The sequence below is a fragment of the Mesoplodon densirostris genome, chromosome 3, assembly GCF_025265405.1.
Source record: "Mesoplodon densirostris isolate mMesDen1 chromosome 3, mMesDen1 primary haplotype, whole genome shotgun sequence".
Lineage (NCBI taxonomy): Eukaryota > Metazoa > Chordata > Mammalia > Artiodactyla > Ziphiidae > Mesoplodon > Mesoplodon densirostris.
The window spans coordinates 94271493-94297881 of NC_082663.1; the positions used below are offsets into that span (position 1 = coordinate 94271493).

Here is a 26389-nt window from a genome sequence, read left to right on the forward strand (position 1 = left end):
TTGTATGAGAGAACCCCATTAAGAGTTTGATGTGTACCTTTCTGAAATTTAGTTTTAAAGCAAACCATAAAAAGACTTAGTAAATGTTTGTGGGATGATGTTGTAACTGAACTTGATTGTTTTACCTATACAGCTGATATGGCCAAAGTACAGTTAACAAAAAAATCTGAAGAGTAGTTCATTCAGAAGTTGCTCTGGCTGCGGAGTAAAAGGCAGATGAGAAAGACAAGGAAGCAGGAAGAGCAATTTAAAAATATTTTGGTGGTCCAGGTGCAAGGTGGTGGTGGAATTGAAGAGAAGTGGATTAACACACATTTTGGAAGGAGAGCCAACAGGTTCATAGTGTGAGAGATACCATGGATGAATTTTGAGTTGATGGATTAAGTGGATAGACATGCCTTTTTACCCACTCCATCCATGAGATGGAGTGAGGTGGTCTGGGGATGTGTGGGAAGTGACAAGATTTCTGTTCCATTAGGTTTGAAAAACCAAGTGGGTGATCAAATGGAAATGTCAGGTAGGCAACTGGATAAAAGTGTTCAAATTCTACAAGATGATGGATTACTTTATTTAGGACAAACTGGGCTCTGCCTTGTATTTGAGCTATGACATTAAAACCCCGAGGTTTGTTGACAATTAAGAAAATATCTGCTAGGTGCTATTGTCAGACCAGACCTCTGTCTGCCTTCTGCGTCTCCGAGTGTTAGCTTATTACCTAATCTCCACAAACTTCTAGTGTCGTGTCTACGACACAGATGATACCATCCTCATGAGATTTTGCTGAACATTATTAAGTCAGATCACATGTGTCAAGTGACAGCGTAAATACTTAATTGCAGTTACTGTAATTAGTAAGTTCTCCAGGTCTCAGTTTATCTGTATAAACAAGGTACTTGATTTTTTTCCCCTTGAAATGAGGAAGAGCTGAGAAGTGAAGAGAGTCGGGTGGGGCCCAACTCACATGAAAATTAGAATTTGAGGGCCTCCCTGGTGGCGCAAGTGGTTGAGAGTCCGCCTGCCGATGCAGGGGATACGGGTTCGTGCCCCGGTCTGGGAGGATCCCATATGCCGCGGAGCGGCTGGGCCCGTGAGCCATGGCCGCTGGGCCTGCGCATCCGGAGCCTGTGCTCCGCAACGGGAGAGGCCACAACAGTGAGAGGCCCACATACCGCAAAAAGAAAAAAAAAAAAAAAAAAAAAAAAAAAAGAAAATTAGAATTTGAGAATTTAGGAATCACTACAGCTTTTTTTTTTTTTAAAGTTAAAACATGGTTAGAGCACCATCTGAAGAAAGTAATTAAAACTGTTCTTCAGATATATTTATGAGTATATGTAGCATTTCAGATATATAGTAAACCACATATCTCTCAGTTACTTCCATATTCTTGAATTCCTACTACAGTGTCTGTAAATTGCCCATGTAGAGGTATCCACTGAGGATGAATGTTATGATACATCATTCATACATGATTCACTCATTGTTTTTTAAATCTCCAATGATAAACTAGAAACTTGTGTTTATTATTAAATGCCAGAGACATACAGTAGTATAAAATACAAAATCTTCTCTCCTAAAACACATTAAACTGAAATATGATTGGATATCATCTAGAAAAATGTGAGAAGTACGGTTTTATCCAGTTTATTTTTCAGCTGCATTGCCATAACATTAACGTTTGCTTATCATTAGGAAACTTAGATGAAACTTCTTTTCTACATGGATGAATTTTTACTCACTGGGATATTTGGAGGAGGCATCAAAGCTGAAACAGTTAAGTTCTCATAGGTTCAACCTGTGTGTGCGTGAAGGCTCAGGCTCCCCCTGGTGGCAACAGTGTCTTGCTACTTCTATTGAAAAATACTACTGTGGAAGATGAGGTTGTCAGGGTAGAATGATGTTCCCAGTTAAACCCAAAACAGAAGTCTGGGCCTTAGAAAAAGATTTAGCGTGAAGTCCCTGGAAGTGACTCCTGAGTGATCTTCAGCAGCTAGGTTTCTGGGCTCTGTGGCTTTCTAATCTTTAATTCTGAGAGGGGGAGAGGGAAGGAGGGGAAGATTAAGACATCTCCTAATCATATCTATTCTGACCACTCAGGAATATGATGAGGAATTACTGAGATATATGTTAAGTGCTTTGAATTCTTTAAATAAAGATGTTTTGTAAACTTAGTTTTCTTAGTAACACATTTTCAGCTCTAAATTTCCTTCTATGGCAGTGGTCAGTATAAGATCACAAAAATAATAAGTCAAATGCTGTCATACTTATTATTTTATTTTCAGTAAAATATAATACACAAAATATAGTATATTATCTACTATACTATAATATGTGGCATATATTATATGCTGTACTATATAATATATGGCATATATATATACTATAATATATGCCATATATTATAGTATAGTATTTTCTAGGTAATATAATTAGAGTATTTGGAGGATGCAGAAGACAACTATAAGGAAGAAGAAGAATTATTTCTAAATGATGTCTCATCAAAGAAATTTCTCTGAAAGGTGAATATTGAGTTATTGGTATAAGGTGTGTATGAGGGATACTTTTGAAAGATATTGGACTAATACTGGACTGCATGTATATTTTATATATACATTGTACCTATGGACAACTCATGGTTCTGTTTCCTTAGGAATTTATTTGGAGAATTCAAGTAAAACACCTACATAATTAAGTCTTTTAATTAAGAAAAATGGCTGTTAAAACTCCACAGCTTTCTGAATCCACAAAATGATGTTGAGCTGTACCTAATGAAATCATCCTAAATTATTGATGAAATTTGTGCAGATGTAAGCATAAAAATGATATAGTTCTCATTAGCATGTAGCCTGTGTTTACATTTATTAAATCACAGGTAGTCTAGCAGTTGGAGATTAGCATTTGTTTTTTTTTTTTTTTTTAGCCTTGGGACTTTTCCTTGTCTTAACGCTGTTTGAAACTGCTAGCGTTTAAGAACTCAGTTTAGTTAAATGTATGACTATTATGTTGCTGTAGAATTTAAACATATAGACTGAATTTTTTAAGACCAATATTTATGGCTAGAAGGACCGATATTCTTTTAAGGTAACATTTCTGCTAATTTTTCTGAGATGGGAATGAAAGGCATTTCTTGTGGAATTGCAGCATTAATAACTTTAAAAAAAATTTTGTATAGTTGATTTACAATGTTGTGTTAGTTTCAGGTGTACAGCAAAGTGATTCAGTTGTACATATGCTTTTTCAGATTCTTTTCCCTTATAGGTTATTACAAGATGTTGAATATAGTTTCCTGTGCTGTACAGTAGGTCCTTGTTGTTTATCTTTTTTACATATAGTAGTATGTATATGTTAATCTCAAACTCTTAATTTATCCCTCCCCCCCGTAGTAGCTTTTTAAAACATGAAAATACCTTTTTTTTTTCTTTTCTGATAATTAACGTAAGAAATTCTCTTGGCTAAAAGAAAAAAATCAGACAAGATAGGAAAGTGTAAATAAGAAAATAAAAAATTACTTGCAATTCCAACACTCAGAAATATCTATTATCAGTTTTTTGTATGTTGCTCATATTCATCATCTTTCACCACCACTAGGCCTGGTGTGGTGGCCTTGGGGGGCGTGTCCTCCTTGCCCCTCATTGCTTTTTCTCATTCTCCTCCCCTCCTCCCTCAAAGCACTTAGCTTTGAGTCTCATGCCATCAGATTATTCCTTCATTCTTTTAAGATTTAGTTCCTGCCTCAGTGTCATTCTCTCCAACACTATTCAATAGCCACATAATGGATCTTTACAATAACTTGGCCTCTTTGTTCCTTCACGAAACCTTAGCTGTTTTACTTCCTCATCATACCTTTGACCAGTGGTTTCAAGTCTGGGGCAGTTTTCCCCCCAGGGGACATTTGGCAATGTCCAGAGTCATTTTTGGTTGTCCCACTTGGAAGGTGTTACTGTGTCTAGGGGTCAAGGCTGTGGGTGCTACTAATCATCCTACACAGGACAGCCCCCGGCAACTAAGAATTATCTGACCCAAAATGTCAGTAGTGCTGAGGTTGAGACACCCTGCTTTAACTTGAAGATAGCCTCATTACTGCACCTTCCTGAAATAAGAATGATCCCCAGCAGAGTAGCTTCCTAACCTAGATATTATATAATACTATGGATTATTGGGTGACTTCCTGTGAGAATCAGATGCTGATGTATAATTACAATGGAACCATCTCTCTCTGGGAACAGAATAATAGCTTACTGCTTTTAATTATTAGCACCTTCTCTGGCAGTATCATTGAATGCGTTAACGTATTGTCTAGTGAATCAGACCAGCCAAATGTAGGAAAGGCAGATCCCATATAGGAAATACTTCCAAAGAAGCATTTAAGTTTTTTTAAGCATACAATTTTATTCTTTATAACAAACTCTCCCTTTAACAATACCATATTTTCTATGTCTGAGACCAAGGCTTCATCTCCTCCCCTTTATCTTCTTTTTTTAAAAATATTTTTTAAATTAATTAATTTATATTTGGCTGTGTTGGGTGTTCGCTGCTGCACGCGGCTTTCTCTGGTTGCGGCGAGCGGGGGCTACTCTTTGTTGCGGTGCACGGGCTTCTCATTGCGGTGGCTTCTCTCGTTGCGGAGCACGGGCTCTCAGTGCACAGGCTTCAGTAGTTGTGGCGTGCGGGCTTCAGTGGTTCTGGCTCACGGGCTCTAGAGCATAGGCTCAGTAGTTGTGGCGCACGGGCTTAGTTGCTCTGTGGCATGTGGGATCTTCCTGGACCGGGGCTCGAACCTGTGTCCCCTGCATTGGCAGGTGGATTCTTAACCACTGCGCCACCAGGGAAGTCCTCCTTCCCCTTATCTTCTGTGTTTGACTCCTTTTGAGTTGATTAAAAGGTCTTTACAGACAGATTTTTTTTTCTCCACAAAGGAAAAACCACTTAGTCAATTCAATTGCTAGAAAGTAGTTTATTGTATTCTGTGGGCTCAGAAAGCCCTACCAGAATGCCTCAGCAATGCCCTTATTAAATACTGAGAAAAACGAAAGCAATGATAATATCATACGCTGAAAGTAATATTGAGCCCAGAAATGCTGATACAGATTATGAATGTAAAATTCCACAGGACAGAATATCAGTGGCTTTGCTTAGCTCCAGGCATTTTAATTGTTAGGGTTTGGGTCGTCTCTTTGGGCCTTTATTAGACCTTGGTTCTCCTGAAAGGACTGACGAAAGCTTATTTTCTCACAGGAAAAAAAAATCATTCTGTGGCAACAATTGCTGTGATCATAGATTTCCAGTGCTCATTGCTGTTATGGGGAGTGTGAACACCTGAATGCTGGCTTTGAATTTCTCATTCTAGGAAATTAAAAGTAGTGGTACAGTTTCCATTCAAGTAGTTCTTGGAGCAGAAGAGATCTGTGGGCTCTGTATATAGGATGGAGAAGGGCATGTGGGGGGTGGCAGCACAGGCCACAGATAGGTTCCAGCTTTGTGGGCCCACGCCGTGGCCCGGAAATGCAACGTCAGATGCAACAAGAAAGGACAGTGGGTCAGTGGCGCACAGTCTGTCAATCTGGCTGTCCCACCATTTTCTTTGCCCTTGCGGGGCTGCTTCCTCTAGGTAATCACAGATCACGTTGGGACTCGTTCGTATTAATAGAATCAGGATGAATTCTTTTGCCTTTTCTTAGAGGTAATTATCAGGACCAGAAACAGAAGCCTCAAATCATTCTTCCTTGTAAAACCACCACTGGAGGGTGTGTAGATTTGCCCCTGTAATTCTAAGCTCTTTCATTAAATGAAGCCCTGGTTATGGCTGATTTTTCTTTTTTAGTGGGCTAGCAGATAAATTGTCTGGTATCTTTGCACTAACCATCCCACATTAGCCCTCCCTGTCCAGTCTTTCCTTGTCTGGTGTCAGCTGGCAAATAAGAACTTCACAGTCTGGAAATTGTTAATGTTGTGGCTCTTCTAAAGTTAGAGATTAGATTGTTAGATGAAGCATGTTTGCAGAGATGAGTGTTGTTTTTTTCTATTTATAGGAGAAGTCCCGATGTTCAAGCAAAAGAAGAGTTATGGAAGCATATTCAGTGAGTACTGTTTTTAAAACCCATGTGGTTTGAAGGCATTTACAAGGAAAACCACTGACCCCAAGAGGCAGCCTCGGGCTGAAGCCTGTCAGGTGGCCTTCACTGCCATCATTCTGTGGAGCCTGGCACTCAGTGGTGGTGCCTTACCACACCAGCAGACCTCTGCAGGCAGCCCTGACATCTCCTCTCCTGAGGCCAGTTAGCCTCGCCTGTAAATGAGCCTCAGACAGGCCAATATTGTATAAATAAATATCAAGGAAAAGAAATTTGTCAGAAAAAAAGACACCTGCTACAGGGGAGAGAAGCAGATCTTTTGTAGGGAAATGGGGGTGGCTGGACAGTCATCTACATTCCGGGTATAGAAAAACTGCAAGAAGGTAGAAGAGCTACAGAAAAGGTTTTCCTCCCATTTTTTCCTGAAATACATTCTAGTTTTAAAATCTTCATTCCTGGCTTATATCTCTATTAGTTTTATTAACACCGTGTTTTGCAAGAAGATTAGAAAGGGGGAAACTCACCTGCCAATTGTGGAAGGTGTTAGTATTTATATCAGTATCAAAACTTTAATTCTCATGCTCATTCCCTTCTAGAAAGGAACTTGTGGATCCATCTGGACTGTCAGAAGAACAATTAAAAGAGATTCCATACACTAAAATAGAGTATGTCTTTGAAAATCTTTTTTAAAAAATTTTATTAATATTTGTAAATGAGTAATCCATTCTTACTCTTCAGTGGTGTTCCATTCAGTGGTTTGTCTTTACATTTTAACTAAAATTAAAAATAACTATAGAGGAAGAAGTAGAAAAGAGGGTATTAAAGCTAATTATTCATTCTGTACTGCAATCACTCTCTCTCTTATTAACTGCCTGTTTGTAGGTGGTCCACTTATACTGGGCTTTTTTTTTTTTTTTTTTGGTGGTACGCGGGCCTCTCACTGTTGTGGCCTCTCCCGTTGCGGAGCACAGGCTCCGGACGCGCAAGGCTCAGCGGCCATGGCTCACGGACCCAACCACTCTGCGGCATGTGGGATCTTCCCAGACCGGGACACGAAACCGTGTCCCCTGCATCGGCAGGCGGACTCTCAACCTCTGCGCCACCAGGAAAGCCCTACTGGGCTTTTTTACACTAAATAAGTACTACAGTACTATAGGATCCTGGTTGGCTGAATCCATGGAGGGATTCAGTCATGGAGGGCAGACTGTAAAGTTATATGGTGATTTTCGACTTCGCTCAGGATTGGTATCCCTAACCCAGTATTGATCAAGGGTCAACTGTACTATAAAGTTTTATTTTCATGTATGATGGAGGCAGTTTTCTTTTGTTATTGTGAGATTTAAGCTACTTAGGCTTTCCAAGCTTAGAGGAATCAAGTTCTTCTTAAAACTCTCAAAGTTATTATTCCTTTGTAGTTTCAATATTAAGGAAAATCTCCAAATTATCCTGTTCTGACTTCTGCTGTGTTTGTCTCCACGGTTTTTGGTGTCTTGTTTAGGACTCAAGGTGACCCAGTCCGCATCCGGCATTCTCATTCACCTCGAAGTTACCGCCAGTATCGCAGGTCCCAGTGTTCAGATGGAGAGCGATCCGTTCTCTCAGAAGTGAAGTAAGTAGGCAAGTGTGAGTACATCATCACCCTCATGGCTCCAGAACAGCACAGTACAATAGAACCTTCTGCAGTGATGGAAGTATTCTATATCTGTGGCTATGGGGTATTTGAAATGTGGCTAGTGTGACCGAGAAACTAAAAATCTAATATTATTAATTTTAATTAATTTAAACTTAAGCAGCCATGTGTGGCTACTGGCTGCCGTACTGGATAGCACAGACCTAGACTATACTTAGGCTGAATTATGGCCCTTCCAAGCTATGCACTGAAGCTTTCAGAAGAAAGAGAAAATGCATGAGCTATTCTATTTTGAATAATAAATATATCCATATTTGAGAGAAGTTGGCATAAGAGTTTCTTTTTGAACTGATGGCATTTTGTCTTCTTTTACTACAGCAAATGTTATATATTACAGTAGTTTGTTTCTTTGTGTTATTTAGTTTCTCTTTTGAGGAGAGTGGCCATATCTCAGCTTGACATGATAGGTACTATATGTTAAATGAACGTGTTAATGAAATAACGCTGCATCCATTTGTAAAAGTACTATAGTCATGGAAATTCATGTACTTGGTATTGCTGGGTAGGAGTGTCAGCCATTAAACTCTGAATTAAGGTTTAAAACTTTGATAAACATTAACATATTGGGAGATAGGCTAGCCCATTGGAGAGAGATATAGGCTGGGTTTTTTTTGTTTTGTTTCGCTTGTAAAATGTAGGCCATTGCTGTCTATAGCTCCATAGGTTTATAAAAAAAGAATAAATGGCCAATAAGTGTTTCTCTAGAAACAAATCAAAAATCCATTTATACAACATATCACAGTAAGAAAAGCACATGGGAACCATACCTATGTTATATTCTTGGTTCTTCTAGTTATTTGCTGTGATTTTGGGCAAGTTACTTAACCCGTTGAACTTAATTCAGAAACATTTATTAAATGCCTATCTGTGTAAAGCACTGTGGTAGGCAGTGTAAGGAATACAAAGATATGTAAAACATGCTTACTTTGCTATAGCCCTTTTCCAACTCAGATTGTGATTCCAGGTACTGTCTCAGTCATTAATTCTAAAACTGACTCTCTGCAGTTCAAAAACGGATCTTGTACCTCCACTTCCTGTGACCCGATCTTCAGATGCTCAGGGTTCTGGTGGCTCCACAGTTCATCAAGTAGGTAATAATCAAGTTTTAAGAAGGTGTTGTACTGATGACAAGATTTTGTGTTTAATAAAAACATGTACAAAACATGGAAGGAGAAGGAAGGGTGTGTGATCAAGACAAGGCACAACCTGGGAAGAGTTATATTAGGGGTGAGAGCTAGAGGTAGTGTAAGGTCTAAAATGACCTGAGGCTTGGGGCAAAGCCAATGATAACAAAGATTGTAAGATTGTTTGGAGCCAGAATAAAGAAACAATGGGCTTCACTAATTTTAAAAAGTGTGTCTAGATTATTTTTTGAGCCAGAGAAACAGGGATAAAGTGGTAGACTCAGAGGGGGCCCATGTTCAATCGTTAACTGATGGCAGACAGAGAATTACTCAAGTCCTATTTTATTTCTGTCTTCTTCATCAAAGAGAATTACTTTTCTTCTGGAAATGTTTAAAAAATGTGGTCAAAATGGAATTCAAGGACATGGAAAAGCATTTAGCTGCCTTAACAAAATCAGTGTAACACTCAGCTGAATTAGATAGCTGTTATCAGGGGAGCACTGTAGCAGACATATTTCAGCAACGTGTTTGACATCATCTCTCATTGTATTTTTTTTAATGCGATAGAAAAACATGGAGGCTGTGTAAGGTTGTTGGATGGATTTTTATCTGTTTAAATCATTACTCTAGAAACAAATTTGATGTTTATAATGGATCAGTATCAGCCTGTTGTTTGCAGTGGATTGTTTGGATTGTGGATCCCTTTGAAAGGCAATTATAGCTACTGTCTCTTTCCCATAAAAATGCATGTAAGCACATATTTAATGCACATAAGCATATAATTCAGGAAGTTAATGGACAACCTAAGAACCCTGACTCCACCGTATCCATCATGTACTGCCCTGTGCTTATCTTGACTCATTTTTGTCAGTGACTTGAGCAAGGACAGAAAAAGCCTGTGCTAATTTAGGTTAGGTTCCCTAGGAAGAGATTCTGCAATGGAGGTTTGTATGGAGGAGGTATACTGGAAAGTGCTCTTAGGATCAACACTTATTTGGGGAGTAATAGATAGGCAAGAGTTGAACTGAGTGGTATAGTCCCAATAAAGGCATCAGATGATCCCACGGGGAGCTCTGGAGCTGAGATGGCCCTTCTGATTCATCCTACTTGGAGACAAGGGGGCTGGGCCTTAAACACTCACCGTGTAGCAAGCGACTAGGTAAAGGGTGCCCCTGGGAGGGGACATGACCTTGAACAAGGTGGCTCTCTTCAGTGCAGGGCTGTTCCTGGGGAGGGGCTCAGTTTTGGGTTTTTAAAATATTTATTTTATTTATTTATTTTTGGCTGCATTGGGTCTTTGTTGCTGTGCACAAGCTTTCTCTAGTTGCGGTAAGCAGGGGCTACTCTTCATTGCGATGCACGGGCTTCTCATTGCGGTGGTTTCTCTTGTTGTGGAGCACGGGCTCTAGGCACACGGGCTTCAGTAGTTGTGGCTCGTGGGTCAGTAGCTGTGGCACGCATGCTCAGTAGTTGTGGCTCGTGGGCTCTAGAGTGCAGGCTCAGAGGTTGTGGCGCATGGGCTTAGTTGCTCCATGGCATGTGGCATCTTCCCGGACCAGGGATCGAACCCGTGTCCCCTGCATTGGCAGGCGGATTCTTAACCACTGTGCCACCAGGGAAGTCCCAGGGGCTCAGCTTTGAGCTGTGTGGCAGCCAACACTCCAAGCTGCTGGGGAATGAATGCCTCAGTCTGGAATGGAGATCTGAGTGGTTAACCACAGCTTCCACTAAAATCTGTGTAATTTTTGATTAGATAAATCTGGGAGAGCTAATAGTTTATCCAAACAATTTGTTTCAAGTCAATAGCACTTTAAAAACATTACATTCATGATTAGTTGAGGCTTCACATTCAGACAGGACCTGCATTAGTGTCTCCTTGTCTCCACACACCACTTGTGTGACTCTGAACATTGTTTAACTTCTAAGACTAAATTTCTTTGCAATGTAGATAATAACCTACCTCTTAGTTGCTGGGAAGATTAATAAGCACTGTTACTTTTCAAAGCCCTTTTTTTGGTCTTAAATTTAAGTTGGCTTCAATACAAATGGGAATTTCATGTATTTTTGCTTTTCCAACTACTCTATAGACTCTCTAATCGCCATCATTTAGGAATCTCAAAAAACTTAAATTATACACACGAAATGTTGAAAGAATAGCCGTCACTGTGCTGCATACAAGAACAACTCACATGCATCTTGTAATCAATGGCACTGATTCTAAGCTTGTCTCTGGGACACCTTTGATTTTGAATTCAACAGCTATCTAATGAGCACATCTAAGGAGTGACAAGGTACTCACTGGGACAGTCAGCAAACTACAGCCCAAGGGCTAAATTTAGTCTGCAGCCTGTTTCTGTACAGTCCAGGAGCTAATAATTGTTTTTATGTTTTTAAAGGGTTGCTTGTGGGGAGGGGAAAAGAATATGCAATAGAGACAGGAGGTAGTCTATAATCTGGCCCTTTACAGAAAATGTTTGCTGACTCCTGGCCTTGACACATAATACATAAAAGTAAACAGGTAAAACAATTAAAAAAAAAAGAAAACAACTAGGTAAGCATTATGAAGAAACAAAGGTCTGAGTTAGAAAACGAACATATGACCTCACTTTAGAAAGATAGGGCGAAGACCATCTCAGAAAGTGACCTGTAAAGCTGAAACTCACAGGTAGAGAAGCAGCCAACCATGTGAGTATTCGTGAAAGGCTGATGGAAGCAGAAGAAAGAGCGTGGGAAAAAATGCTGAGGCTGGAAAGGGCCGGGGTGTTTGAGGTCTGAGCAGAGTAAAGGGGAAGGAGGGTGGATAATGCAGGGCCTTAGATGCCATGGGAAAAAGAGTTTGTTTGGATTTTATTCTGAGTGCCAAAAGGAAACAACTGATCTGGTTGCCATGTGGAGAAAGGATGCAAATGATATGGGGAAGTGGGAAAGCTGCATTTCCTAAGTTCCACAGTGATGCCAGAGTTCTGCTAGTGGCCTGGCCTGCCTATAACTCACCTTACTTTTTCATGCAGAAGGCTGGTAAAAGTGGGGTGGATTAGGGACTTTGATTCATTTTCCTTATTCTTTTAAGGTGTGCAGGCAGAAGAGATAGGTTCAACCCTCAACAAACTTAAAAGGTAGTGATTCTTCTGATATATTTGCTCTCTATTCTCCTGCCCTGACTTACTCATGCTCTGATGTCCTCCTCCCTCTCCCGTTACCTAGAAACCTGTCCCAAACATAATGTCTGATGATCCAAAATTAGCTTGATTTGTACTCATGCTTAGCGGAATTGTTGTTCCATCAGTGCCTCTTTGAGTATGAGTAAATCAAATCAAGCCAGTCGTAGGAACAGATGAAAGACAGTCTCTTAGAGGGTAGTTTATTTTTAGCCCAAATGAATCTCAAAATAATGGAATTCTGGAGTGTAGCTCATTATGTATGGGCAGGTACTTGTGCGGAAGGAAATATGCTTGTTAGCTAGATCTACCAGACTCTGGTAGCTCCAGTCCCATTGCTCCAGGATGGGGCCACCGCAGCTAACAGGGAGCTCTAGCCCCAAGTGATGCGGGTCCCCAGGGCATTGTGTTGTACAGGCTTCTTTCAGTGACTACTGAAAATACAATCAGGGAAGAGTAAAAATTACCCCCAGCTCCCCATGCTCTTCATCTCTCTGCCCCTCCTTGGAAAAGCGGGAGGCCTGAGACCCTGGGTTAGCAGCAACTACCATGGAAATGACACTTCATTGGGGGAATGGGTTGAGATTTATGCCTGATTTTCATGAGTAAGATTTGTTATGCATGTAACTGTCAGAGTAACTTTAAGATTTAAACACAATCTTCATGTTGTTTATCATAACTATTTAAATGGAATATTTGAACAGCTTGGCATTTACATACCTTTCCTAAATATAACTTGATGTCTTAAATCTTAGTATTTCTGTGTTAATAAAATTGATTTGGCTGTAGTTTCTTCTCTGAATCTTACTTTCTGTATTTTTCAAATGCATTCTTTTCTAGAGAAGAAACGGGTCTAAAGATAGCCTGATTGAAGAAAAACCTCAGACATCTACAAGCAATCTGGCTGGAAAACACACAGCAAAAACAATAAAAACTACGCAAGCTTCACGCCTCAAGATAGAGACTTAATCTCAGTGAAGGGCTGGGGATGGGGGGGGGAAGGGTGTGTGTGCCACCTTTACTTTGAAACTGTGAATTATAATTATTCAAGTATCTTGGACCTGCAGAAGTGTTTCTTCAGAAGAAAATAATGGAGTCTGTTGCATCTTTTAAAGGTTTAACTACAGTATATTTGTGCCTAAGGGCCTTTTTATTTGGTAACTGGAAAGACAGTATTTTAAAACTTATTCACTTGATGCCATGTTTTCCTTCCTGGAAACTCCCAAGTTATCTTGTGTCTGCCACAACCAACACCAGATGCTTCGGTTCAAAGTTCTGGAATCCTGGGCTGCATCCGGCTAGCTGTGCAGTAGTACACCAAGTGGGATGAAAAGGTTCTTCCCAACTCTGGGTGGATCTCTGCCTGTGCACAAATGCATGACTGAAGCATCACTTTCACACTGCAGATATTTTTATTCACATAAATGTTCTTTGTAATACTGTATCTTGTGGCATTAAGTTCCACCGATTATTTGCAAATGTTAAAAAAAAAAGTTTGTTAAGTGCTGCTTTTAATTTCTAGTGTCCTTGTCTTGTGCTTCCAGAAAAAAAAGGCTATGTGTGGATTTCAGTTGACCTCAGCTTATAAATTCATGGCCCTCTACCTGAAATGGTCCCTCCAGTCTGTCTGGCTAATTCTCCCCCAAAATTCAGTCTCCTCTCTGCAGATGACTGCAGTCTACAGGAAAAACAGAAATACTCATGCAGGACATCTTTCATCTTCCCCTTACCTATTCTTCTCCAGCTACCACTTTTTTCTCCCATTCCAAGTTTCTTAAAAGGATAGGGGCTTCCCTGGTGGCGCGGTGGTTGAGAGTCTGCCTGCCGATGCAGGGGACATGGGTTCGTGCCCCAGTCTGGGAAGATCCCACATGCCGCGGAGCGGCTGGGCCCGTGAGCCATGGCCGCTGAGCCTGCTCGTCCGGAGCCTGTGCTCCGCAACGGGAGAGGCCACAACAGTGAGAGGCCTGCGTACTGCAAAAAAAAAAAAAAAAAAAAAAAAAAAAGTATTATCTGTAGCCAGTGTCCTCAACTACCTCAAACCATCTCTAATATGGATTCTCCCCCACTGTTCCACTAAAGTGGACCTCAAAAATCACCTTCATGTCACCAAATCCAAGTTAACTTTTAGGCTACCTTACCATATTTTGTTTCTTTAATGCATTTCCCACTGTTTCTACCATTCTGACTATCCTTTGCAGCTCACGCTGTTCTACCTCTCCAGTTAAGAGTATCTCAAATCTAGGCCCTCTTCCACTACCCCAGTGGATCTCATTTATTTCCACGGTTTATTTCTATAGCCTAGACTAAAAACCATTGTAGTACAAAGGGGTCACTTAGATTTCTAAGGCAATTCAAATAGAGCTAGTTGAAAATGCTGCTCCCCAGCTGAATTTGCAAATGTACAAGACTACACACCTAGCAGTCATTATGGACACATCCTTTATTACTAACTCCTGTCTGCTATAGTTTTAACTATCTCTCTTCCTTAACTTTACCACCACCCTGGTCCAAGGTGGTCATCTCTCACATAGACAGTGGTAGTAGCCTCCAAATGGCCCATCAGCACCCCTTTTCTTGCAAATGTGCATTTCCATCATGGATTTCCCCTTGCTTTATACAGAGCCTTAAGTGGTCTGGCCTCTTACCTGTTCAGCCTCATTTTGTAACACCCAGAGCTCCCATAATGGCCACCTTCAAGCCTCATTAAGCACTCAACTCTTACCTAAATGAGGACACTTAGAGGGAAAGAAGCTACAACAGTCAGAAATCTGGACTTATGGTCATACCCATTTTTTTTAGCTCAAGGCCTCTGTACATGGCACGGGGTCAGCTTTGCCTTGCATAAATACGTACCTACCCTTAGTCCTAACTGCCTTCTCAGGTTTCCCTGACTCGGTCAAATCCTATCATACATGGAACTTGTCTCACCAAGTTTTAAATTCTGATGACATTTCCTCCATTCAAACAAAGGTAAGCTTCCAAAGGGAGGAACTGTGTTTGTGCACCATTGTGTTCCCAGCTCCTAGTTCAGTGCTTTCAATAAATATTTTGAATGCCCGAATACACTACTTGTTCTTTCCTGCAAAGTGAAGGCAGATTTGCTTTTAGCTTAAAAAAAAAAAAAAAAAAAAAATGCAGTAACATAGAGCACACCTGTGACCTAGAAACCAAATAGTCTAGTTCACTTCATCATAGCATAAGCCTATATTTCATGAGGCTATCAGTGATAGCTATCACTGAATGTTAATCTTAACAGCTGAGATTTAACATAATTTTGAAGTTGCTGGGAGAGGGAGGTACCCTCCCTATGATCCTTCAGTAAAAGAATGCTATTTTCTGGCAGTTAATCACTTAGCACACAAACCTCCAAGAAGCACATTAAATTATTTTATTTATAGCCCCACTGTTTTAGATGTACATTTATGGACTATCCAAAAGCAGTATTTTTTTTAGCAATCCTGGAAAATTTAAATACTCTAAGCAACTCTCGAAGATCAAGTTGTCAAGTTCCTCACCGAGGACATCCTAAAAGGAAAAATAAGGCACTCAATTTGACATTTACATGCACCACATCTTAAAAACTTTCAGTACATGCTTCTTCGCTGGATTAAGTTATGTAATTCTGGACTTTAAATGTCAACATAAAACATGCCTGAGATCTGGCAAGTGGTTTTTTACAATTCACATAAAATCATGTAAAGATTTCATGACAAATAAGCTGGGAAGAAGCGATCCCATTTGCAGTTAACAATTTGTTTTCGGATGCAGCAGTACTAATACTAGTGAACCCTTAATAACTAATTAAACTAATACCCACTAGAGAAGGCCCCCCAATCTAGAAAGATAAAATTCACATCACAAATAACTGCTGTATGAAAACTTCTATTTCAAAACTATCACCCTACCTTAGGTCATCTTTTTGCTCCCAGATAGTCAGCTAGCAGCAGTCTATGCTTCAAGCGTACATCTTTCACCTGAACAAAAATTAAAACCTATTAAGACAAACATACACTTAACGCTGGCAGAATCAAAACCACATGTGTACATAATACAGGTGTATAACTGTTACTTGTGCAGCTCCTACACCAAAGATGTCAAATACTAGGGCAGGAAAAGGCTGCACAAGTGTTTGGTTTACGCCTTTTTTGACACCTCATCCACTAGTTTCCAAAAGTGAACGGGCAACACAAAGGCGGCAAGAAAACCGCGTAAGGAATGCTGTGTGGCACAAAGCTGCGGACCCCAAAACAGCTGGCTGAGATGAACTGTTGTGTTGAGGTGGGAGAGGAACTAAGCCCAGCTCTACAGTTTCCTTTACGACTCAACATCCGACTAGGTAACGAACACCAAATTAAAGTCTTTCAAATGACTGAAACCTTAAAATTTCCAGGCAACTGATCTTTTCTGCAGGAACATGAAAACTCGCCTGCAGAGCTGGTGATGGTCATTCGATTTCCGCCAAGTTCTGCACCAGGACACAGTTATCAAGATCTAAATCTGAAATGGCACTTCTGCGTTGACCTGATTTCTCACCGTGACAAGAAAGGCATACGTGCCGTTATACGGTGAGGCCTTTCCCTGTCACACGCAAGAAACCCCCGCTTCTATTAAAAATTCCCTGACATATAATCGATGACCAATCGACCCCAAAGCCCTCACCCCGCTCGCCGCATCTCCCGGCGTGGGAACACAGACCCGGGGCCGCTTCTGGGCTTTCTGAGGTCTCACCGACAACGTGGCGGAGGCCAGACCAGTTCGCTGCCCTCCACGCGTTCAGGAACCGGGAGCCTCGGACCCGGCCAGGCCACGGCGCCAGCCTCACTAGACTCAGGGCGGCCACGCGCTCTTGCCCTGCGCCCCAGCCGTCGGAGGCCAAGCGGCCACAGGCCCAAGGCCGCCCGAACCTCCGCCGCCGTACATGCCGAGAGAGAGATGAGGTTAGAAAGAGCGCATAGCCTTCCCACAATGCTTTTCTATGACTGGAAGGACCCACTGCTCGAGGGGCGCGGGGAGGACGGACTGTACCATCGGCCGCCGCGCCCCTGCGAGACGCCGCCGTGCGGCCGGAGGGCGAAGTGCCCATTGGTGGGCCGAGGGGCGGGGCTGCCCGGGGAAAAGAGTTCTGAGGAGCGCGAGTTCGCTGAGCGCCGGGAGCGTCGGGCGGGAAGCTTTTTCCGCGCGGGAGGCGGGTTTATCCAGTGTGGCTACCCAACCACCCCTCCACCCGGTGTCAAGAGCACACGGTCAGCGCTGAGCTGCGGGTGTAGCCCAAAAGACTTGAGACCTCGTGTTCTGGGAGAGGACAGACAGAGCTCACCGTCTCCAGCTGAGGAAGAGTAAGGTCATTAATTCCAGAAATATTTATTGAGTACTTACTGTGCTTCACGCTGTTCTAAATGCCTGGGAATCCGCTGTGAATGAGGCAGAGTTCCTGTCTTATGTTCTAGTTGGGTGAGAAAGACACTAAACAGGTAACGTGGACACTGTTAAGTCCAGATAGTGTAAGTGCCAAGGAAACAAAGGAGGGGAAAATGTGATAGAGCCGTGCTGTCCGGTAGGAATCTAGTGTGAGCCACGAATGTAATTTTAAAATTTTAGAAATGTCACATTAAAAAGGAACAAGTTAAATTAAGAGGAACTCAACATGTGCTAAGTATAACCATTTCAACATGTGGTCACCATAAAATTATTAGTGATATACCTTGCATTCTTTTATTCCTACTAGGTTTTCAAAATCCAGTGTATTTTATTTTATTTTATTTATTTATTTATGGCTGTGTTGGGTCTTCGTTACTGTGCGAGGGCTTTCTGTAGTTGAGGCGAGCGGGGGCCACTCTTCATCGCGGTGCGCGGGCCTCTCACTGTCGCGGCCTCTTGTTGCGGAGCACAGGCTCCAGATGCGCAGGCTCAGCGGCCATGGCTCACGGGCTTAGTTGCTCCGCGACATGTGGGATCTTCCAAGACAAGGGCTCGAAGCCGTGTGCCCTGCATTGGCAGGCAGATTCTCAACCACTGCGCCACCAGGGAAGCCCTCAGTGTGTATTTTATGCTTCCAGTACATTTCAGTTCAGACTAGTCACCTTTCAGGTGCTCAGAAGCTAGACCTTGGCCAGCGTGACTGGAGCCGCGCGCGCGTGTGTGGAGTGCAAGATGGCGTCAGAGGCAGTGGAAGAGACAGGCATTAGCGAATCATGTAGGGCTTTGTACCTGTGGTAAGGAGTTGGGATTTTATGCTGGAAGTTTAGAATTGATTATTACCACAGAAAGAAAGCAGAGGTAGTTAATTACTTTCTTGCTGATAACCATAACTCCTTGAAGGGATAAAGACTGTGGTGATTTGGACTGTGTGTTAGCACCTGGGTCTCCTTGCACCTGTGAGTCCTATAGAGACTCACCCAGAGACCACATCCCAGCACCTTTCTTTGTTTCTTTGAAGCTTATTGCAGAAAGAAAGAGAGGGAGGGAGGGGAAGAAAGGGAGGGAGGAAGGAAGGAAGGGAAAGAAAAAGAAAGAGGGAGGGAGGAAAGAAAAATAAAAAGAGAGAGAAAGAGGAAAGAAAGAAAGGAAGGAAGGAAGGAAGAAGAAAAGAAAAAGAAAATTCAAGCCCAGAGCCCAGTGATCATCACACAAGGACTGGCCTGAATGATGACATCCCTGTTGGGACAATAGGGACAGTGACCATACAGAAGTAAATGTGTATGATAATAAGGTAAATAACTCTAAGTCCTGCATTAGGAATTCTCTGTAACATCTGGGGAGAGAAAGGTTGGGGAAGGGGAATGACACCTCAAAGAGTGTTATTTGAATACACTAAAGGGTACCGTTTGAGGATTATAACAAATTTCAATCTTGCCTTCTTGCTAGGGAAAGTCAGGGAGAGGAAATTTCCTTGGGCTTGAGCAGCCAGCAGACCTAGGTTTCGATCCAGCTCTTTGACGCTTGTGCTTTTGGGTATATGACCACCTCTCTAAGCCCAGTGTTCCTATTTTACATGATAATACCTTTACCTATGTACCACATAGGTTAGTTTAAAGAATTAAGGAAGGTTTGTTGAATTATCTCACGCTGTATTGTACATAGTGACACCCAATTAATGACTCTCATGAGCTAGACTCTCCTTGTTGACTGCCACCCCAGGTATGGAACTTCTTGGGTTGAGTTCTTAAGGAAGGGGGAACTATGCTGCTGTTTTTCTTTTAATGGCTTGACATTTTGTTCCCACCCCATTCTTTCCTATCTGCCGCTTGTAACTCGTCCCTAAACTCTGGATGTTTCAAGAACAGATAGAGGGGAGGCATTTGTTTCAATTATTGGATAATGTTGGTGTTAGGAAATTAATTCTAAATTCTTCATCTTCCTGTCTGCTTCGACCTCACGTAGCCTGGGAAGGAAAATTCAGTAATTCAGCCAACACAAGCAGAAAGGACGTGAGAAAAGGGGGATATTTTCTACCCTGTTGGAGCAGAGGCATTATGGAAAGATGTACAAACGACATACAGTGTTAGTGCAAGTGTGGAACAGACCCAGTTTCCTTGTTCTGTATGGTAGGCAGACTAATGGTCCCTCAAAGGTGTCCACACCCTAATCCCCAGAACTTGTGAATGTGTTCCATTACATAGTAAAGAAGGGCCTTTGCAGATATGATTAACGTGAGGGACCATGAGATGAGGAGATAAAAAACAAAGAGGAAAAGTGGGGAGTCAGAGATGTGGCAGAAGAGAAGGCAGGAACGGGACTCAACCTTCCATTGTTAGCTGTGAAGATGGAGGGGGAAGATCCTTGAAGCCAAATAATACAGGCAGCCTCTAGAAGCTGGGAATGGCCCTCAGTTGACAGCCAGCAAGGAAACAGAAACTTCATTTCTGCAGCTGCATGGAACTGAATTCTGCCAACCACCTGAATGTACGTGGAAGCAGATTCTCCCCTGGAGTCTCCAGAAAAGAACACAGCCCTACTGATGCCTTGATTTTAGCCCAGTGAGACTCGTGACAGAATTCCAACCTACAGAGCTGTGATAATAAATTTGTGTTGTTTTAAGCTGCTAAATTTGTGTTAATTTGTTATGGCAGCAAGAGAAAACTAATGCACCCTGTAAGGGGTGGAGAGTGAGAAGTGGGCTGTTTTTCTTACCCCACTCCTTGTGCCATTCCAGTTTTCTCGGCAGGAACATAAGTAAGATTTTGCATATAAGCAGTGCACATTTCATTTTAAAGTGCTTAATCCGTATGGGGTTGACATTTTGTTTATGTTGGGTGTTAGGGATCTGACTTAATATACAATAGATATTAAATAATTTGAATACTTTTTATAATTTAGAAGCATTTATAGATTTTCTTTGGATTTTCCCTTTAATCAATCATATCTGTGGAAGCCTTCTTCCTTTCTACTTATACTGTGTGAGCATGCACACATGTGTGTGTGTGTGTGTGAATGCTGAGACTAGGACATCTAGGGCAATGTTGAATAGAGTGATAATAGACATCCTTGTCTTGTTCACGGCTTTAAAGGAATGCTCTTAAAGTTTCAGCATGTATATATGACGTGTATGACATTTTAATGCATTTCTTGTTGTTTATTGGGTTAGGGAAGTGCCCTATTTTTAGTTTGCTAATAGTTTTTTTTTTTTAATCATGAGTGAATGTTGAATTTTATTAAATGTTTTTTCCTGCCTCTATTGAGATGAACATAGGTTTTTTTCCTGTAATGTGTTTATGAGGTGAATTGCATTAATACATTTTCTAATGTTGACCAATCTTACGTTTCTGGAAGAAACCAAACTTGTCATTTCAAAAAATATTCTGTTTAGAATTTATGTTTACGGACAAGAGGGGACTGTGATTATCTTTCTCATACTGTCTTTGATAGTTTTGATATTAGAATTATACAGATATCTACTTAATATTAGTAATTTGTTTCTGAAAATCAGATGTTCTATGCAAAAATATTAATTGGGAATCTATTGCCCTCTGTTTTAAATGGTAAAATTATAATGAGTTACTTGTTAACCCAAACCAATTTCCTAAAATGTAACTAAAATATAGTAAACAAACCTCAATTAAATAACAAACTATAACATTAGGCTGTAAATGTCTATAACTTTGCTTCCTGATCACCAAACAATATAGTTGTTAACAAATAGTTGCTTTGTCAGCAGTAACATATTCTCTTTCATTGTTACTGCTTTTCTGCTTGGTTTGCTTCTTTTTCATTAATCTTTAACATTTCCTCAGCTTTTTTGGTTCTTATAATACAAAACTAGGGGAAAAAAGGGTAATATGAAATATGAAAGGCACTATGGAAATGTGGCAGAGAATGACTCACACTGAGGATGATACTTTAGTGCTTCTTTTATCACTACTGGCATCTGTGTGAATATCCCCTTCATTGATATTCAGTGTGTTTTTTTATTTCCTGACACATGATGCTGAGAACATATTGCCAGCTGTGTTTGTAATGTAACTCAGGGCATTTCCCACACCTTTGTTGCTGTTGTTGTTTTTGTTGTTGTTATTGGTAAAAATGTATTGAGTTTTGGGTCTTGAATATATTATTTCCTATATACGTAGTTGAAATGTTGTTTTGAATGATATATATGTTATATGATGTTGGAGTATTAAATACAAGAGTTAATTTATTGGGAAAACATTTATCAGGGAAATGTTCTGTGGAGTATGCCTATACTAACTTTATAAAATTAGTTGGAGAACTTCTCCTCTTCTCTGAAAAATTTAATGTCAGAATTAAAAAATAAACCTCGCTTTTAAATTTATTTATTTATTTTATTTTATGGGTGTGTTTGGTCTTCATTTCTGTGAGAGGGCTTTCTCTAGTTGTGGCAAGCGGGGGCCACTCTTCATAGTGGTGCGCGGGCCTCTCAATATCGCGGCCTCTCTTGTAGTGGAGCTCAGGCTCCAGACGTGCAGGCTCAGTAATTGTGGCTCACGGGCCTAGTTGCTCTGCAGCATGTGGGATCCTCCCAGACAAGGGCTCGAACCCGTGTCCCCTGCATTGGCAGGCAAATTCTCAACCACTGAGCCACCAGGGAAGCCCCTAAACCTCGCTTTTAGAACTGTCTCGATTTAGTATTTTCTTTGTAAGAAGATTTTAAACTACTGAATTAATTTCTTTAATGGTTGTAGAAACATTCAGGTTTTTTCTTTAGTCAGTTTAGGTAAGTTATGCTTCTGAGGAATGTATCCATTGTGCCGTGTTTTGAAATCTGTTGGTCCAGGAAGCACAGAGAGTCCCAAAGAAGATCAGCCTAAAGAGGATCACACCAAGACACATTTTAACTAAAATGGAAAAAAGTGGGCTTCCCTGATGGTGCAGTGGTTGAGAGTCTGCCTGCTGATACAGGGGACGCGGGTTCGTGCCCCGGTCCGGGAAGATCCCATGTGCCGTGGAGCGGCTGGGCCCATGAGCCATGGCCGCTGAGCCTGCGTGTCTGGAGCCTGTGCTCCGCAACGGGAGAGGCCACAGCAGTGAGAGGCCCGCGTACCGCAAAAAAAAAAAAAAAAAAAAAAGGAAAAAAGTAAAGTTAAAGAGAGGATATTAAAAGTAGCAATGGAAAAGCAACAAGTTTCCTACAAGGGAACTCACCTAAGGCTACTAGCTGACTTTTCAGCAGAAACTCTGCAGGCTAGAAGGAAGTGGCACGATATATTTAAAGTGATGAAAGGGAAAAGCCTACAACTAAGAATACTCTGCCCAGCAGAGCTTACATTCAGATTTGATGGGGACATGAAAAGTTTTATGGACAAGCAAAAGCTAAAAGTGTTCAGCACCACCAAACCAGCTTTATAAGAAATGATGAAGGGACTTCTCTAAGGGAAAAACAAAAGGCCACAACTAGAAATGTGAAAATTACAATAGGAAAAAGCTCACTGGTAAAGGCAAATATACAGTAAACATAGTTAATCAACTCTGTACAAAGCAGTAGGAAAGTTAAAGTACAAATAGTAAAATCATCTATATCTACAATGAGTAGTTAAGGGATATACAAAACAAAAAGTTGTAAGATATCATGTCAAAAACATTAATTGTAGGGGGAAGGGAGCAAAAAATGCAGTCAGCCCCTTGATATGTGTTAGATTAGAAGCCTACCCGTCAGGTCATAGCTATCAAAGTATGCAAATAGGCCTCTTTTCTGGAGAGACTGGGCAGCTTTCAGTCTACTGGTTCTGTGCTGGGCGTGGGGGGTTAGCCATTGTGAGTCTGTGGGAGCCCTTTATGAACTATCTTTTAGATCCCTATGGCCTTGTAGGTCTTATGGATGCAAGCCCCACTGGTCTTTCGGGCACCTGCCTCTCAGGTGGAGGTCTTAAAAGTTGGGGCACCAGATTGGGGGTGTCTAAATCCCTCACTCCTTAGGAAGAAGCTGGGAGTAGTGAGTTCCCTCCCAGTTGGGTGTTGCTGCACCAGGGGTGGGGTTTATGGCGAGATTGTTTCTCAGCTTCTCCTACTTAGCTTGATGTGGATTTTTTCTCATTTGCCCAATGAGTGGGAGTCAGGTAGTTTCTGGATTTCCTTCAGAGGGCGTTGTTTCGTATGTAGCTGTTGATTCCATGTGTCTGTGGCAGGATGAGCTTAGGAGCCTCTTACGTTGCTATCTTGAGCCAGATCCTATACTGAGTTTCTAATGTCAATTATTAGAAATTATTTTTCTAGCATTTCTCTTTGGTTCTTTAAAGATGTAAGTTACTTGTGATATCTTTTGTTCCTTTGTTAGGTACCCCCTTTTATTTCTCAAAAAGTATATTTGAGATTTATATTTAAATATAAACACACTCATTTAGATTTTCTCAAGGTCAAAAATTGGCATTGTCTTAACTGTTTCCACTCACTGTCACATGTTGTTTTCTGGTAGGTTTATGTTTTGTTTTTAAACTGTAAGCATATGTTCTTTGGAAACTAAGTTGTGGTAATCATTTGGGTGTGTTCCTCTAGAAAAGATTTATGTATGGTGTTGCTAGGCATTTGGGGCACTTGCTACCCTGGGAGCACTGTCAGGCTGTCTCATGCATTCCACGTAGAATAGGCTGTGCTCTCTCCTGCATGAGGGAAGGCTGGTGTTAGTCACTTTCAAGGGAAACATTTCCCCCATTTTGTCCTTCTTAATAATAAGTGGGTTAATTATCTCCACTATTTCTCTCTGTAGGGTGATTCACTCCCACCCCCGCACCGTACCTAATTCACTTACTGAGGGTGTTACCTTTCAGGGGTCACAACTTTATGCACGGGTCATTAGTTCTACTTTCCACTTGTTCAGGCTTGATGTCCTAACTCCCAACTGGCCCTATGAAGCCTAAGCCGCAAGCCACCAGGGATAGGTAGGTAGATGTCCCAGGCAAATGCGAGCTCCAGAACTTACTTTGGGTTCATGCTATCTCTTATGTATGGCCCCTGAGGACTTCCCTTATTTTTCAACCAACTCAGCCATGCATTTAGAAAGATATTTTAAAATATTTTATCCAGCATTTAAAATTATTCTGAATTAGGGGATTTCTCTGCATGCCTCCTGCCACATTGCAGGCACAAAACCCAGTTTGAGTTTCTTCATCAATTTGTTCCTTGAAAAGCGGTCCAGCTTAAGAGCGTTGGAAGGCTTATCACTAAGCCTGTTTTTCTACTAACAACCTATCTGTAAAGGTAATAATTCTTCCCCCAAAAATTTATAATTTAGAGCAGTTCTCACAGAGTCTCTTTATTAAAGTAACTTGGTTAAATTGTTTGGGAACTTCACAAAATTATTCTGAAGTTCATTTGGAATAAGAAACTGATGAGAATAGCCAGAAAAATTTAGAAAAAGTAGAGTAATGGTGGAGGACTAACTCCTTACTTAACACTAAATGTTAAACAAGTATTCTAAACTTAAATATTAAAACATTCTCAACTTTATGAGGTAATTAACTCAGTGTAGTATTGGCACAGGCACTCACTGTCAATGGAATGGAAGATATAACTGATAACAGTTCGTGCTGTATGTTACATCTTAATGTGTCTTAAAGCAAGCATCACAAATCAGCAGAGAAGGAAGGGCTTTGACCCACACCTGTCACTGGCAAGAGGGATTTGTCATTTTGGAAAAAATAAGAGTATTACTTGATATAAATCAAAATAAGACCTGTGTAGTTTAAGGAATTAAATGGAACAAAAATCAAATAATAGAAAGGCTAAGTGAAAACATTTGTTTGATTGTACAATGGACTTCCTAAACTTAACAATCAGCGGCAGTTTCTGGAAGAAACTGGTTACAAGGGATGGTGATGTAGTAGAGAGACTTTCCTAGTTTTGCCCATGAGAAAGTATTACCTTTCAAATTAATAAATTATCTTTATTTAAAAAAATTAATAAATGGATGGAGTAAAACACTAATTGATAATCTTGATTTGGCAAAATTTAAAACTTCTTTATCTTCAGTAATTAAAGGGAAATTCCATGTATCTACAGGCCAAATTCTTATAATAGATATAATTTAACAAATATAATGCTTAATAATAAAATATTCATGTTAATCTTTTGAATGCTGAGAACACCGTGGGACCTAAACCAAAAAGAGAAATTTCACAAAAGAGAAACATGAGTTCTGAAATATATCAAGAAGTATTAATACCTTAAGGGATTCTATGAAAACTATTTTTCTAACACTACTCATTTGCATAAATACAAACCCCTAAATTTCCAGTTTGGTTTTCTGATATTCATATATATATATTTTTTAAATAAATGTATTTATTTATTTTTGACTGCGTTGGGTCTTTGTTGCTGCCCGCGGGTTTTCTCTGGTTGCATCGAGCGGGGGCTCCTCTTTGTTGCGGTGCACGGGCTTCTCATTGCGGTGGCTTCTTTTGTTGCGGAGCACAGGCTCTAGGCGCGTGGGCGTAAGTAGTTGCAGCACGCGGGCTCAGTAGTTGTGGCTCCTGGGCTGTAGAGCGCAGGCTCAGTAGCTGTGGAGCACGGGCTTAGTTACTCCGCGGCATGTGGGATCTTCTAGGACCAGGGCTCAAACCCCTGTCCCCTGCATTGGCAGGTGGATTCTTAACCACTGTGCCACCAGGGAAGTACTATTTATTTATTTATTACTAAAAGCTCGGCAGGCCTATGTTTAAAGAGGCTTTGTCTCTTTCTTTCATTTTGTTCTTCTTTTGTGGTGTGATTGGGCTTAAATTTTTTTCTTGCAGATTTATTATTATTAATTTACTAATCATTATGCTTATTGTGTTCATATATAAATGATGTGTTTGAATAAGATGGGGTTCGTCTTAACTTAGTTACCAGAGACTTTATGTGCAATCTCTTCTGCACCACCATTTTAGAGATCTTACGGAAGTACTGACTTGTCAATGA

The 26389-nt window shown here is 40.9% G+C and overlaps 1 protein-coding gene, 2 long non-coding RNA genes and 1 other non-coding gene across 4 annotated transcripts in view; 2 read left to right on the forward strand and 2 right to left on the reverse strand.

Moving 5' to 3' along the window:
• EPB41L4A (erythrocyte membrane protein band 4.1 like 4A) overlaps positions 1 to 13009 on the forward strand; it is a 256576-nt gene extending 243567 nt beyond the window's left edge. Inside the window, exons 19-23 of the mRNA XM_060091850.1 lie at positions 6027 to 6074; positions 6665 to 6733; positions 7567 to 7677; positions 8764 to 8845; positions 12881 to 13009. Coding sequence (XP_059947833.1) covers positions 6027 to 6074; positions 6665 to 6733; positions 7567 to 7677; positions 8764 to 8845; positions 12881 to 13009 — 439 coding nt within the window. The remainder of the gene's footprint in view (positions 1 to 6026; positions 6075 to 6664; positions 6734 to 7566; positions 7678 to 8763; positions 8846 to 12880) is intronic.
• A 2407-nt stretch (positions 13010 to 15416) lies between these two features.
• Positions 15417 to 16999, reverse strand: LOC132485339 (uncharacterized). The gene is made up of 3 exons (XR_009531402.1): positions 16703 to 16999; positions 15949 to 16017; positions 15417 to 15568 (listed from the first exon to the last, which is right to left on the reverse strand). It is a non-coding gene; the product is annotated as an uncharacterized LOC132485339 (long non-coding RNA).
• On the reverse strand, positions 16104 to 16238 carry LOC132487290 (small nucleolar RNA SNORA13). The gene has a single exon (XR_009531579.1). It is a non-coding gene; the product is annotated as a small nucleolar RNA SNORA13 (small nucleolar RNA).
• A 225-nt stretch (positions 17000 to 17224) lies between the features above and the next one.
• LOC132485340 (uncharacterized) overlaps positions 17225 to 26389 on the forward strand; it is a 255141-nt gene continuing 245976 nt past the window's right edge. Inside the window, exon 1 of the long non-coding RNA XR_009531403.1 lies at positions 17225 to 17379. This is a non-coding gene — a long non-coding RNA (uncharacterized LOC132485340). The remainder of the gene's footprint in view (positions 17380 to 26389) is intronic.